The 13,921-nt window shown below is 53.3% G+C and overlaps 1 protein-coding gene and 1 long non-coding RNA gene across 2 annotated transcripts in view; one reads left to right on the top strand and one right to left on the bottom strand.

The window, feature by feature from the left end:
* Window positions 1-10,670, bottom strand: part of LOC113209946 (treacle protein-like) — a gene marked incomplete in the record, with an annotated part of 30,338 nt that extends 19,668 nt beyond the window's left edge. The window contains 4 exon segments of the mRNA XM_052268341.1: window positions 132-410; window positions 585-723; window positions 7,918-8,056; window positions 10,299-10,670. Coding sequence (XP_052124301.1) covers window positions 132-410; window positions 585-719 — 414 coding nt within the window.
* A 2,079-nt stretch (window positions 10,671-12,749) lies between these two features.
* The window catches only part of LOC127749581 (uncharacterized), a 92,331-nt gene continuing 91,159 nt past the window's right edge, over window positions 12,750-13,921 (top strand). Inside the window, exon 1 of the long non-coding RNA XR_008011229.1 lies at window positions 12,750-13,456. This is a non-coding gene — a long non-coding RNA (uncharacterized LOC127749581). The remainder of the gene's footprint in view (window positions 13,457-13,921) is intronic.

Genomic DNA, 13,921 nt, shown 5'->3' with positions numbered 1-13,921 from the left:
GCCCTTTCCTCCATGATCGCGTTCTTCCGTTTTTACGCGAGCTCAATTTGTGTAAAGCATGAGAAACTAATCGCAGCTAAACCTCGAGCCCGTTGTATCGTCCCCCTTGGAGGACTCCAAGGCGCACCGACCTGGTTGTTGATTCTTGCGATTTCCCGGCGCAGGATGTCCATGTGCGCGCCCTTGCAGTCCTCGCAGATCTTCTTGTCGCAGTGGCCGCACAGCGAGCAGTAGGCCTTCTCGGAGCACACGCCGCACCGCTCCATGATCTGGCCCGCCGTCGGGTCGGGCAGCTCGCCCGTGATCTCGATGTGCAGCTCCAGGAAGCGCTGCAGCGTCACGTTGGTGGGGTAGCCCTGCACGCCCTGGTATGGGATGCGGTGCTCGGCGCGGCACTCGGGGCATTTCACCTGGAAGGGCGTGACGAGTAAGAGACCAGCAGGACACGTGACACTGTCGCCGGAGAGACAATGTGACCAGCGTGACACTGACACCAGCGTGACACTGTCACCAGTATGACACTGTCACCAGCGTGACACTGTCACCAGCGTGACACTGTCACCAGCGTGACACTTGGGCCTTACCTGTCTGCGGACGTAGTCCACTAGCCCGTCCATGCAGGGCTCCATGCAGAAAGAGTGCTGGCATGGCAGCAGCTTGGGGTTGCGGTACCGGTCCAAGCAAATGGCGCACGTCAACAGCTGCTCGAATTGCTCCATGGTCCTGTGGGAACATGAAAAGAGACAAAACCCCATGATTAATAGAGCACCAAACATTCAGACAACGTTCTGAGAACGTTCTTGTGGTTCTCTGAGGGTTCCGTAAACGTTCTAAGAACGATATGTGCTACAAGGGTAAACATCACAAGCCGTGAATTCTTTTTCAAAAACCGAATGAAAGAACAAATTGAAAAGCGGCCCGAAAAAAAATGATGATCTAGCATGCGATGGTTCCACATAAATTGCGTTCAACTGCTGGTTCAGTTGTTGTGCTTCCATTTTAATTTGTACTTCCGGACCGCATCTATTCGTTGGAATGTCATGTTGTTCAGTTCTCTTGAAGATACGGCCCATCTCGATGCAAACTGGTGAGTAACGAACGATATGCCGGGATTCGACGGGCAATAATCATCCAGTAAAAGTGAAACAAACAGACACGGGTCTAAAAATATAGGACCGAGCGCCCCGCCCGCAGCCCACAGCAGCCCCGGCCGGGAGCACCCCGTTCAGTAGAACCGGCTCGGTGAAGTGCGTCAGGAAGGACTGTACGCCAGTAAAGCCCGCGGCGTGGCACCGCACACGACTCGGCGTACGCCACGCCGGCTGGGGGCTGGGCCTGCCCGGGGACATGTAGGCCGACACGCCCCACAGCTGATCCGACACTTCCTGCAAGCCAGGCAGCCAGGCCACCAGGCCAGAGGCCAGCCTGAGGGGAGGGAGGATTTCAAGTTTTGACCGACGCGATTCACCCAGCCGCCCGCGACGACGGCACCGCATCACAGCGAGCTTCAAAAGCCTTGCATATCCCGGTTACGAGTTTACTTCTTCCGGGGTTGAACAGTCAGAGACGCACAGCGGCTCGGATTAGCCAGGCCTGGCGAGGAACATGCGCCCGCGCCGGTTCAGAGAGTATGATCCAATCTTGAAAACTTTTATTTCCTGTTTGGTCTGTTTGTAGTAGTCCGCGGCACTGCTTTTTCATGCCGGCGCCCTGGGCGACATGCTGCTTCCTCCCTCACCCCGTCTCTTTTTCGAGACCCGTGACGTCATTCGTTCGTCGTCAGAGTCTGTTTGGCGTCAGCTTCTCCACCACCCACGAGTTCGCTTAGCCCTTCTTTCGGCTGGGGATCCTCCTTTTTGTCCGGTTGTATGGAGAGAAGGTGGAAGCAATTCGCTGCAGACCCTTAGAGGGAATACGCCTTCGAAACGAAATAAACGCCACAGCTTGAGAACGAGAAGTCGTCGCGAGTATCGAAAATATAGACTTTATCGAAACATGACCGGGGCTCACTTTTCCGTTTTGTTTGGGTGTCGGAGCCAAAGGGGCCGCGGCAGGGAAGGCCTTGGCCGCGTTCGTTGCGAGGGAAAGTCGCCGGCCAGCCTCCCCTTGCCTTGGCCCCCTGTCCCACCTCCCCCTTCCCCGCCTTTGGTCTTCCCCCTCCCCTCCCCCCTCCCCAAAGATTTGAGAGGCCGATAGTTAGCGAGCAGACAGGAGCGAGGCCGCCGCGAGTCGCCACCCTGTCTCAACCGATCTCGTTACACCTGCAGAGACGCTCGCGGTCACTGCTCGGTGGCCCCCTACCCTACCCCCACTCACACCTCCACCATCAACAGGTATCTTCTTCAGATATAAAGGATTTTAAGACGAGGCAGTATTTCGTGGCTAGAACTTTACCCGCCGAAAATATTCTGAATATACGAGCCTTAATTCACAGGCGGCTGATAACCCCCATCCACCACTGAGGGATCACCGAAGTACAGCCGGTTAAGCTTGCATAGCGCCTGTCAGGTAGGCAACATCTTGCCTGCTGTGCATGCGTGTACTGCGGGATGGCCTACCCGGCGTTTCGCGGGCGCTGAGCTCCAGTAATCTGCTGGAAAAGGACATACTTTCTGAGCGATCTTTGCGTACTAGGTGTCCATTCAGAGACACCGGGCATGCCCTTGTGCATCTGGGTGGACTTGGCGCCATTCGGGCAGCAACCTGCCCACATTATGCGTATGCGGTACAATACACTCGCTAGATTCCAAGTGGTTTTCCAGTCAAACTCTAGAAACGAAATGTCAAGCCCTCTGGAAAACAACATGTACGAGGTTCGAGGTGACGTCCTTTCTGCTGGGAGAGTTCCAACTGGGAATCCCAGAGGACGGCGCGGGGCGCGCCATCTGCCGCACGGGCGTCGAGTCTCGCCGTTTGTTGTGAGTGCGCGCGTGACTCGTGCTCTTCCTGACGTCATCACGGATTGGATGAGCGATTAGAGAAGCCTATTTACTCCAGTGATCAGAAAGTTTCGCGTCACGATAACTCGAGAACGGTTTAAGCTAGTTATGTGAATTTTACTCTAACTTTGTCACATAAAAAGCAAAAACTGTATTGATTTTAAGCCCGACTCGGGTGTCAGCGCCGCAGGCCTATAGGTATCTACCTGCTAGGCGCGTCGCAGCGTGATAATGTTTCGTGAGATATCGCGGAGCCTGTTACGCGAGACGTGGTTCGGCGTACATCTACCTAGTAAGTCTATCCCCCTGTTTGTTGTGAGTGCGCGCGTGACTCGTGTGCTTCCTGACGCTATCACTGGTAGGTCCGTCGTTACGCCGCTGCCGCGCGTGCGTACGTGCGCTTAGCGTGCCCCGGTGACGCGTATGCGATTCCCAAAGTTTTGACTGGCAGCCCTTCCCGCTCCCGCCGCGCCGGTCCGCGTCCGCGCCGGTTCGTCTCGTCCTATAGGGTAGGTCAGTGGGGAGGCAGAGCGCAGCGCCCGCCGCCGCCTGCAACCTCTTGAGCCGCACCCGCCACCACCGGTCAAGTGGCCCTGCCTGACCTCCCCGCCCATCCGAGTCACGCCTCTCAAACGTCACGCTACTTCCGCAGTTCGTATAACAGGAAAACGCACCGCTTGGTGTCGCGGTTAGCGGCCTGCGCCTTCGCGTCAACTCTGGCACGGCCGAGCTCTCGAGCTTGAGCTCTTGTCTTTTGTTGGCGGCTCATTAATTAACTTGTCGTCCAACTCCTTGGCCCGGGCCGGCCCAACGGCGCATGTGACGCTGCTGAATGGACTCTTCATGCCTCAAGTCGCGCCAGAGGGGGAAAGTGTGTGTCCCGTGAGGGATGTCGGTCGCACCGCACCGTGTCGTCCTTCACGCGCTTTGTTGGCCCAGATCTACTTCTCAGCGGCGACGGACAGCAGCGTCGTCCACACTGCATACAATATGTGCCGTCTGCGACAGGTCCAAGTGCGCTCGAGTGCAGTAGCTACACTATATACACTTCTACGCGGTCGCATGACAAGCTCGCAAAATGTGGATCCTGCACAAATTTGGCACATGGTTTGTTGGTTCTCAAAACGAATACACTGATAAATGAAGTGTTCAACTGGCGTGCACATGCACATGCTCAACACTATGTTGCACACTTTCAAGTGTTAGACTGGGTTTTTGAATACTATAAAACGTTGAACAGTAAAGTTAAACACTGTTCAACATCAGGGTTGGCGATAAAGCTTGGGACCGAGGGGTGCCCAACTCGAAAAAATCGTGTACACCTGATTACCAAAAAGTGATGATTACCACGGATTACCAAAGATTACCGAAGATTACCGAAGATTACCTATGATTACCAAGGGTTCCCGAAGATTACCACTGACAAAAGATTACCAGAGATTACCAAATATTGCCATTGATTACCACAGATTACCAGTGATTCTCAAAGATTACCAGTGATTCCCAAAGATTACCAGTGATTCCCAAAGATTACCAGTGATTACCAAAGATTTCCAGGAATTTCCTGGCTGGATTACTTAGTGATTACCAAAGATTACCTGATGATTACCAACGATTACCTGGTGATTACCAACGATTACCTAGTGATTACCAGGGATTACCGACGATTACCAGGGATTACCGGCGATTACCAGGGATTACCGGTGATTACCAAGGATTACCGGCGATTACTAAGGATTACCGGCGATTACCAAGGATTACCGGCGATTACCAAGGATTACTGGCGATTACCAATGATTACCGGTGATTACCAGGGATTACCTACTCTGTGTACACCTGATTACCTCAGTTGGGCACCCCTCGCTTGGGACACATTAAAGTGTTTAAATTTACTGTTAAACACTTCAAAAGTATTCAAATATCCCGTCAAAACACTAAAAGTTTGCTACATTGTGTTGAGCACGCCCATGTGCACACCAGTTCAACACTTTATTTATCAGTGTATCGTCCGTCCCCTATGTACCGAAAAGGGAGGCTTCAACGTCGGTTTACTACGAAAATAACGGGGGTTGGTGGGTTCAGTAATTTTTTCTAAAGTAATAGACAAAGTTTTCTGCTGGAAATGCAAAAGCGTAATCAGCAATACCAAACCCAGCAAAGCTGATTGATTACGTTGAGTTCGTCATACCTGACATCATTTTTGCACTTCTATCAAAAAGCTTTTGCTGTTACTACATTTTTTGCAGGACACTATTTATCGTGCCAGCACAGGTCATTTTTGCGTGCTGTGTACTTTCGTTTTTCTAAAAAAAATGATCCTTCAAAAAATTGACACCTTCATGAATTTTGATACACTTCGAAGTTCCGGTTCGATGAACATCAGTGAGCTGGACAGTCAAGCTCACTGAGTTGAACTTTAGAGTCGTTATTTTGGATCATTTCTCCCTTTTGCCGGCACCTTGGCAGACTCAGCGGTTCCCCCGCGACCGCGTGGGCGACAAGAGCCGCGTCACGTCACCAGCCCACCAGAGGGAGGAAACGGAAAACAAAAAATGATGTCATCGTGACGACATTTAACGCAATAATTTTGCGCAACCGAATCCGGCGTGCGCGTGAACTCGGACCAAATCAAAGTTTACTCAGAGCGTCACGGGGGCAGGGGGGCAGCGCGGGCGGCGGGTCTGGAAGATGCTTTATGCACGGTCCCCATGCTGCAGGAGGGCCGCCGGGGGCAACGGGGCGGGGCGAGGTGTGGCGGGGCGGGGCACTCTCACCAATATAAACAGGCAGAAATAGACCGGGCGCCAAGGGGCTGCTAGGACCGTCTGTGTGACCGCGGCAGGCCGGGGCCGGGCGGGGCGGGGCGGGGCGTGGATTAGCCTGGTAGGGCGGGGCGTGGATTAGCCTGGTAGGGCGGGACAGGGGCACATCCCACCCAAGCGTATCATACGGACAGGTGTAGAGCACCCCGAGCCTGGGGTTTCAATGTTATGTTTCAACTAAAAATAATATGAAATGATGATATAAAAATGCTCTCACTCCATGCATCGCCTCTCGTGCTCGTTATAGAGTGCAACATTGGTAAGTTAGGGTCATGCGTTCCTCAGTCATGCTGTAACATTGTTGCAAGTGGTTTAAACTTCCTGAGAGGAAAATTGTCCCTAACGCCGCACTTGCATGCGACGGATGCCTTTTTTTGGAGGAATCGGCCAAAAACCGAGGAAATGTTATGTTAGGATTGAGGAAAAGATTAGGTGTAGAGTGAAAGTTAGTCTAAGACAAGAAATTTCTTTATTCTAAGGCATTAACACACACCAGTACAAAAACGCACATTCGTTAGGCTCCCTGCTCGTACTCACACGTCTAAAATTTAATTCTACGCGTTTCACAGCATATGGTATCCAATGAAGTGTTGAAGAACGTTCACTTCGACGAGCATAGTCGCTCTTCAGAAACACTAAACTCACTCACACTTTACTACTTTAACACAGAATTATTATCACAGCACTGTCCCCCTTCATAATAATGTTTTCTACGCGTCCGCTTATAGCTTTTTCGTTTTTCTTGAGAATCGTCGTTTTCTTTTTCGTCTGATCGGACGGAGGTGGCATGTGACACCTCTCTACCACTGCAGGCGCAACAGCGGCGACCGCGGCATCGGGAGGCAGGCACCGCCGCCTGAACCAACGTGCACTGCCGCCGCCCTGGCCCGCGAGCGCCAGCCGCACGCCGCGGTTCTGGGTCCCCCCGCAGGGGGGCGCGAGCGTAGCAGCGTCAATGACTTATTTGAGAGACGTCTTCGCGTCGGCGGCGTCGGCGACCACCGGGCCGGCGGCGTTGGCAGCCGGGCACGCGGGGCGCTGACACCGCACGTCACATCGTTTTCTTTTGAATTTTCGCTAGTGGGACGAGGCAAGGACATTCATATCCCAATTTAAAGCTCGCCCGTGCGACTAATTACTACAGAAAGATTTCTATATCTCTCCTGTTACATGTCTTCCCGTTACGCACAACGTACTGTGTCCACTTGCAAGACATCTGTCAAAGCGAATAGTAGTGCATGAAATGTTACGTCCACGTTGCCTCCATCTAGGTTAGTACGTAGTAGACTCTATTGGTAACAACCCGTCTCCCTTTCACTATCTTTCTCCGTCTTTTGCCCCCCCCCCTCTCGCTCAACCAACCAGACCGTTTTACCCCAACTTTCTATTCTTGGTTTTCAAGGGTATCGGGGCAGTTTGTCGAGAAAGACAGTGAGAAGGCGAGGAGGGCGTGGAGGCCGAGGGGTTCGGAGAGGAGGGGGTGGTGGTCCGCAAGTTAGCTGCTGTGTCATTGCCGGTAAAACGGTCAACAGTCCCCCTGCTACCCATCGTGTCTAGTGTGCACTTGCTCAGCGGAATGGCCAGGAGAGGAGGTAATCACTCTGGATATTGGTGTGCAGAGTCCCTATTACCCTTATTACGCACAACTATGATACTCGCTATTTGGTTGTCTGTCAGTCCGTGACGAAAAAAACCAAGACGACACCCCTGTACTAACAATTAACCATGGTATTTTCGTCATCGTGATGACAAACAATTTTTACAGTTCAGGCCCACTATAATAAAACAATAATTAGAAAAAATGAAGTATACTTAAAAAACAAACCGAGAGGGCCCGCCTTTCCGCCAAACGGAGTTTCCAGCTCCGCTATGCTGCGCTGGCAACGCGGACCGAACCGAGGGACCTGCACGCCTTTGGCAGGGAGTCAGCTTTTGTCTTTCGCCGACAGGGTAGCCCAAACATCCGCGGGGCAGTGACACCACTATTTCTCTTCCCATCCTGCTGTCCGCTCCGTGGCGGACTGTCCCGTCCCGGCGCCGCGCCCAGCCCCACCCGAGCCTTGCAAAAGCCTTGGTCTAGGGGAGGCGCCTAAACGTCTTCGTCGTGCTCGTGCACGGTCCCCGACACGTCCCCGACATGCAGGGCCTTTCCTTACCTTGGGGTGCCTGACGAGGCTGTCGCAGAGGTTGAGAAGAAGGCAGAGGAGCGGGTTCACCTCCGCTCCGCCGAGGGGCGCTGTCTGTGTCCGAGGCCCCCTGTGGGGCGGCCTGTGTCGCTAGCCAGACGACCCGCATCTGCAACAGAACGAACACGTCAGCAACAAACCTCCACTTTAGTAGAAGGACCGTCTGGATATTACTCGGGGTTCAGTCCGGATCGGGATCAAGTGGGACTCCAGAAAGATAGCTGATTACGTCGTAGCGAGGGAAATGTGTTGCCTATTCCTGAATGTTTTCGAGTTACTCAAGAAAATTGGACTTGTTTTGAACGAAACGAGCAAATTAAGAGGACGTTCTGTGAGCAAGCGTAAGCGTGGTGGGCAAATTCATAAAAGTACCATTTGACATTTTGAATTGATCTTGAACGTGTTCAACGGTGTTCAACACCAAAAAACGATGAAGTTTGACAATAAAGTAGTTACAAATTCTCGCCACTCATTAACTGATATTCAAAAACACTTTCCACGTATCCCAAATAACTTGTACGACGAAAATCTTTTTGTGTTCGGCTCTTGCGCCTGTCGAGTCGGCCCCTGCAATCCCTGGCCTCCCGTGCGTGGCGGGTCTGCCTATCCGAAGGTTGCAGGCGCCAGGAAACACATTAAAACGCCTCGACTCCATAACACGAACAAATGTTAGTTAATTTAGTTGGTGCCAAAATACAAGCTCCTCCAAAACGTAAATTATTGTAGGAACTCTTAAAAATTATCTAATGGCATTGTACGGTGGACATATCGAATCAATAACTTATTTCAACCAAGTTATGCGTCAAGAACATGAGTGGTTTTCAGGGGAAAAGGTGGAGGGGTGTGGCAGTTCAATGAAAAAAAAAAATCATGTCCTTGAGTCCGCTACCGTGTCGTAGGGCAAGGACGGTCGTACGGTCAGTAATAGAATGTTCTTGTGGTCAACCACAGAGCTAATAACTGTTGAGAGCGTTACATCTGCAGCTGCGACGCGATAAAAACAATGTCTCAGTTCCATAGCAGATTTGGAAAAAACAAGACAGCTTGAAAGCCAAGTCGCTGTTTTTATCGCAGATAAACATCTCCCTGCGTAAAATACGAGAATAGAATATAGACATCCTGTATAGTGAGTCTTTCTTGGGATCAACCGGTTGCAAATGCCCATAGATACCCAAATAGTCAATTCAGCCTGTTCTGAGCTTTTAAATGTAGAGTTCAAATCCACAGTTTGGGTCCGATCGGGCCCCGACCATTCTATGACCCCAAAAACAAGCGTCACAATTTTTGTTTTTGGACGTGGTCGTAAAACGTGTGGTTCCGTCTTGTCTGATCTTTCTCATGGGCGACGAGTGGGCCACATCCGCCACCCCTCCCCCCTGCCCCGGCTCCCTAGGGGGCCTTCATCGCAGGGGGGCTCGATAATCTAGCTACAACCCCGACAATGAGGCCCTCGACATAAAGACCACTCGCCGGGGGCCGCCGGCGCCGCAGGCCGGCCGGCCGGCTTAAGGAGGAGGGAAAAGAGGGAAAGGGGGGGAGGGGGCACCGTGGAGGCGCAAGGGGCGGGCGGCGGCAGGCGAGCCGGTGGGCCTCAGTCATCCCAGGAATAGCGGGGGGGCCTTAAAAATACCGCGACCACCTTCATCCGTTCTGCTCGCCGTCTCTCCTCATTCCCGCTCGCCGTTCTCCGTCTCTTTGTCTCACGGGGCGACTGCTCTATGCCGCCGGGCCTCTGCCGTCGTCTGTCTGCTGCTCTCTGCCTTTGTCCCCCGGGCACGTCGCGTCCATCCACCCGCCTGCCGTCGCCCGCCCCGCGGCGAGTGTGGGGCGCGGCCCGCACCAGCATCAGCCCCGGGGGCGTAGGCAGCCCATCGCGCGGCCGGGCACCGCCCCGTGCCTACCCCCATGCTCGCCGCGGGGCGGGCCGCTGCCGGGCCCAGCAGGGCGAAATGAGTTGGGCCCCGCGAGTATGAGCAAGTCAGGCCACCGAGTGGAGACCTCTCAACGACCAGCATCACGAATTTTGGGTGATCGTCGTGTCGTGTCACGGTCTCAGCTGTGTCGATCCCGGGGGTGGGTAATCCAAGGGTAATTCGAAAAATCTGTGGTAATCCACTGTACGCGAGGCCTGCTCGGTGTCGTTTCCCATACTGGCTCTGCCCGAACACCAATTCCGCAATTTCTCTTCCTCCCCCAAAAGAGGAACAGGAAGAGCCGTGTGAGGACACTATGCGATTTATAGCCGCTTCCGTGAGCCAGCAGCTCGGCGGCCGGCCAGTCAGTTCCGGTTCCGGTGCTGGCTCCAGTCGCAGAGGAGAGGAGGCGGGGCTGTGGGGCAGCGGGGCACTCACAGGATGTGGTCCGGAGGCTGGTAATCCATGTTGGGCGGCAGTATGGCCGCTGTGTCGGCACCACTCACTGTCCCGGGGAGGTCAGGTCCCGCGGGGGGTTCCGCCGGGGGCCTACAGGACCTACACGGTCCTCTGGCCTCACTGTACGCACGCACACGCTCCCGCACTCTCGACTCTCGCGATAATCGTCCGCAATATCACTATACTCGGCCGTCCCGCGACACGCGGCGTGTGGCTTTGGCGCTCGCGCGCTTGCTCGCACTTTTGCGCTGCGCTCCTCGGGGGTATGTGTCTCTCGCCCGCGGGAGGCAGAAGCAGCAGCCCGACGATGACTGCACGGCCAGCACTGCGAACACTGCCTCCTCCCCCCTGCAGGATGGGGCGTACCTCTCCTCGTCACCGCCGCGCCGCCGCGCCCCGCCCAGCTGCGGTTAAAATTAAAAAAGAAAAGAAGTGAGACAGAGAGAGGGAGAGGGCTGCGGAGAGCGAGCGAGAGAGGAGTGCGACAGTGACACACACTCGCAGAGAGACGGAGAGAGAGGGCGAGGAGCGAGGGGGACAGGCAAGGAGGCGTGCATCATGTACTCGATGTGTCTCTCTGGCCGGACGACACACCTGAGAAAGAGGACGGGTCGCGAGCGCGGGCGTGGAGCGTGGGCGGCAGGGCAGCATTGGCAGGAGTCGCTCCGCCTCCCGCTCCGCCACGAGCGTGACAGCTCATTGGCGAGCATCACACGCTCTTAAACGAGGCGGCGAGTGGTCACCACCAGCTGTTTACGGGCTCTTAAAAAAAATATGGTGCTTGGCGAATCTAGAACGAATGATGGGCAATAAAACTCGGTGGGGGTTCCCTCTGCCCATCCCGTTATGCACGCACCCCACGACTTGGGCACCCACCTGCTTAACATCGGAGTTCACAATGGGATCCAGCGAATGCAAGAAAAGTAAAAAAATTGCATTGGTCTAATTTTTTAGTATTGCTGCACCTAATCAAGCAAATTTGTCACATTTCCAGCCTCTTACGAGCCGACAAGCCGTATTTGTTAAGGACGCGAGCTAGGAGGTTCTCATTGTTTCCAGATATCTCAGGCAGTTATCCCTGGGGGCTGCTCAGAAACCAGGCCGGTGAACGAACGGGCAATGAACACGTGAACGAACGGCTGCTGTGAGCACCCCTATGAACGCCTGAACGATGGCAAGTTGGGCAAGTTCTGAACGGTATTCATTAAAAAGGATCTGGCACTGCAAACTACACCCACCCCCTCTCCAACAAACTTCCTGTCTGCCCACGCATCGCCTCTTCTGCACCCCAACCGCCCTTTGTTCCCTTTCCTGCCAGCAGATGCGTTCTCATTTGAGAGTTGTGTTGAGTCGGTTTCGTCCGGCCCCGCGCACAGTCGTCGTCCGCTCCTTCACACACATTCAGCGCGTGTCGGGGCTTTACTTTTAGAGCGGCATCACCACTTCACGGCCAAACATCCTAAAACAAACTTGGCGCGCCGCTATATATAGCCAGAGGGGTACGCCGTCATGCTTGTCGTCGACGGCGGTCATGTACCGTTGCCGCCGAGAGCACGGGGAGGAGAGGGAGAGTCCGTTTGGAGTAGCCGCAGTCCGGCCGAGGGGCAGGCGTAGGTGCCGTGTGGGGCCCAGCTCCGCTCGCTTGTTACCTCGACTCGACTATAAACACTGTGCACCCGGCCCCGCCCCGCCCCTGGCTCCCCGCGGGCCGGCTGGGGTGGATCTTTCCATGAGCAAGACGTCAGCACGACGCAGAAAACACGAGCTGGCTGTGGTCCTGGCGGGCGGCCTGCACCTGGGGGGTGAGCCCCCGCAGCTCACAACACCCAGCCGGACTCCCCGCGCCCGCAGGCTCGCAAACTTTGTGGCCGTTACAGTGCGGTCAGTGGCGGTCGGAAGTCCCCACTTAATTGCTCGCTACCACAAGAAGAGCGAGAGAGAGATAGGGAAAGACTTGGAGCAACTGTCATAAACTGTAACCCTCTCTCTCTTCACCCCACTCCCCCCCCCCTCATCTTCTGCAGCGTGTCGTCTTCTCACTTTTCTCGCTCTTTGTTCTTAACGAAGAGAGGAGGATGCACTCCTGGAAGTCCAGCTCGACCTCGCTAAATTGTCACGCGAGTAAAGTGCCGGTCCTCCACCAACAAAGAAAGAAGCCCACGTGAGGGCCGCGCTGCGTTGCGGCGGCGGCCATGCGCGTTGCGCGTTTATGCCCCCGATTTATTGCAACTCGGCCGTGACGACAATCGTAACTATGTCACTGGCCGGCTCTCTGCTCTTGTCCCATCACACTCCTCACCCTCTCTAGTTGTTTTTCTCCTCTCGCGCCCCGAGTCTCATCTCTCGCCCGTGTGTTGCGAAAAATGGGAATGGGTTCAAGTAAAGGAGTCGAGGCGTCGAGGACGAGAAGTACCACTACTACTTACCTCGGGTCTGCGTGATCTTCAGAGAGTGCGACAGGCTCGTCAAGTTTCTGGCCGGCCGATTACAGTCGCCTCACTATAAGGAGTAACCTGGCGGAGCGATAGCTGTACGCAAAAATTCTTATTAAAGTGTCTAAACGTAACTGTCTTGTAACAGGAATCATCCAGTGCTAAACGATAAAGTTTGGTCCATTATTTAGTATTTAGTTTTCAGCCGTGCGATAGTTAGACTAGAAGTTAGCTCATCACGACGGTAGGGACTATTTTCTTAACGCGCAATGTTCAAGTTACTTCTTATAGTGAGGCGACTGTACCGCAAGGAAAAGAATGAATGAAGTGACTTAAATCGCCGCCAGAGGGAGCCAAGAGGTGCATGGTTGTGATGGGTTGAGCAACAGTTGACAGTTGACTTCCTGTCGGTGAGGACTGAACAAGTGTGTGTTTTCTGTGCGTGTGCGTTATCACTCAGTAGTGATTTTTAATTAAAATTTGAATAAATCAATGAGCATCCGGGCTTAAATGACAAATCTCACCAAGGCAGCTATATTCGTACACCTGTTTCTTGTTTTTAAATGTCTCTCGAAGAGATGATTGCAGAAGTGATGCTCAAGAGTGAGGTTAACAACAGTACAATGTGCTGGGACCATGCTGGCACCTGGACCTCAGCATTTTCAATCATTGCAGATATTGGATACAACATGATCTTCTCTCAAGGTAAATGTAATATTCTAGATGTTGCATATTTCTAACCTCTCCCTGTTCACATATTCATTAAATATAAAGCATCCCTAATGATTGCGACTACTAGTTTGTTTTTCGTTAAACGCTTTTCTGGATGTTCTATTGATTTAGCATTTTCTAGAGGCATGATTTGTTTGGTTATTTTTTGACCATGGTATTGATATTTAATACAGCTCATAGTCAAACTCTTTTTACAATGTGCTGTGCTAGCCCCTGACACAGAAGCCATTCGTATCATTGTAAAGTTACAATGAGTTTTTATTTCCCATTTGTGAATAGCCTTGTGCATCTTTCTGGCTCCCCATTTTTGCACTGTTCTATTTTGTGAAAGTTAACTCAGCGGAAGACAGTGACTGAAGTCACACTTTCAACCCCACCTTACTGTCTCTACGAAACAACTTGAAGTGAGGCAGAACACTCCCCCCTCCCCCCCCCCCC

The sequence above is a fragment of the Frankliniella occidentalis genome, unplaced genomic scaffold, assembly GCF_000697945.3.
Source record: "Frankliniella occidentalis isolate FOCC.00 unplaced genomic scaffold, Focc_3.1 Scaffold67, whole genome shotgun sequence".
NCBI lineage: Eukaryota > Metazoa > Arthropoda > Insecta > Thysanoptera > Thripidae > Frankliniella > Frankliniella occidentalis.
The sequence above is the reverse complement of the archived record's forward strand: the minus strand, read 5'-3'. Positions and strand labels throughout refer to the sequence as shown.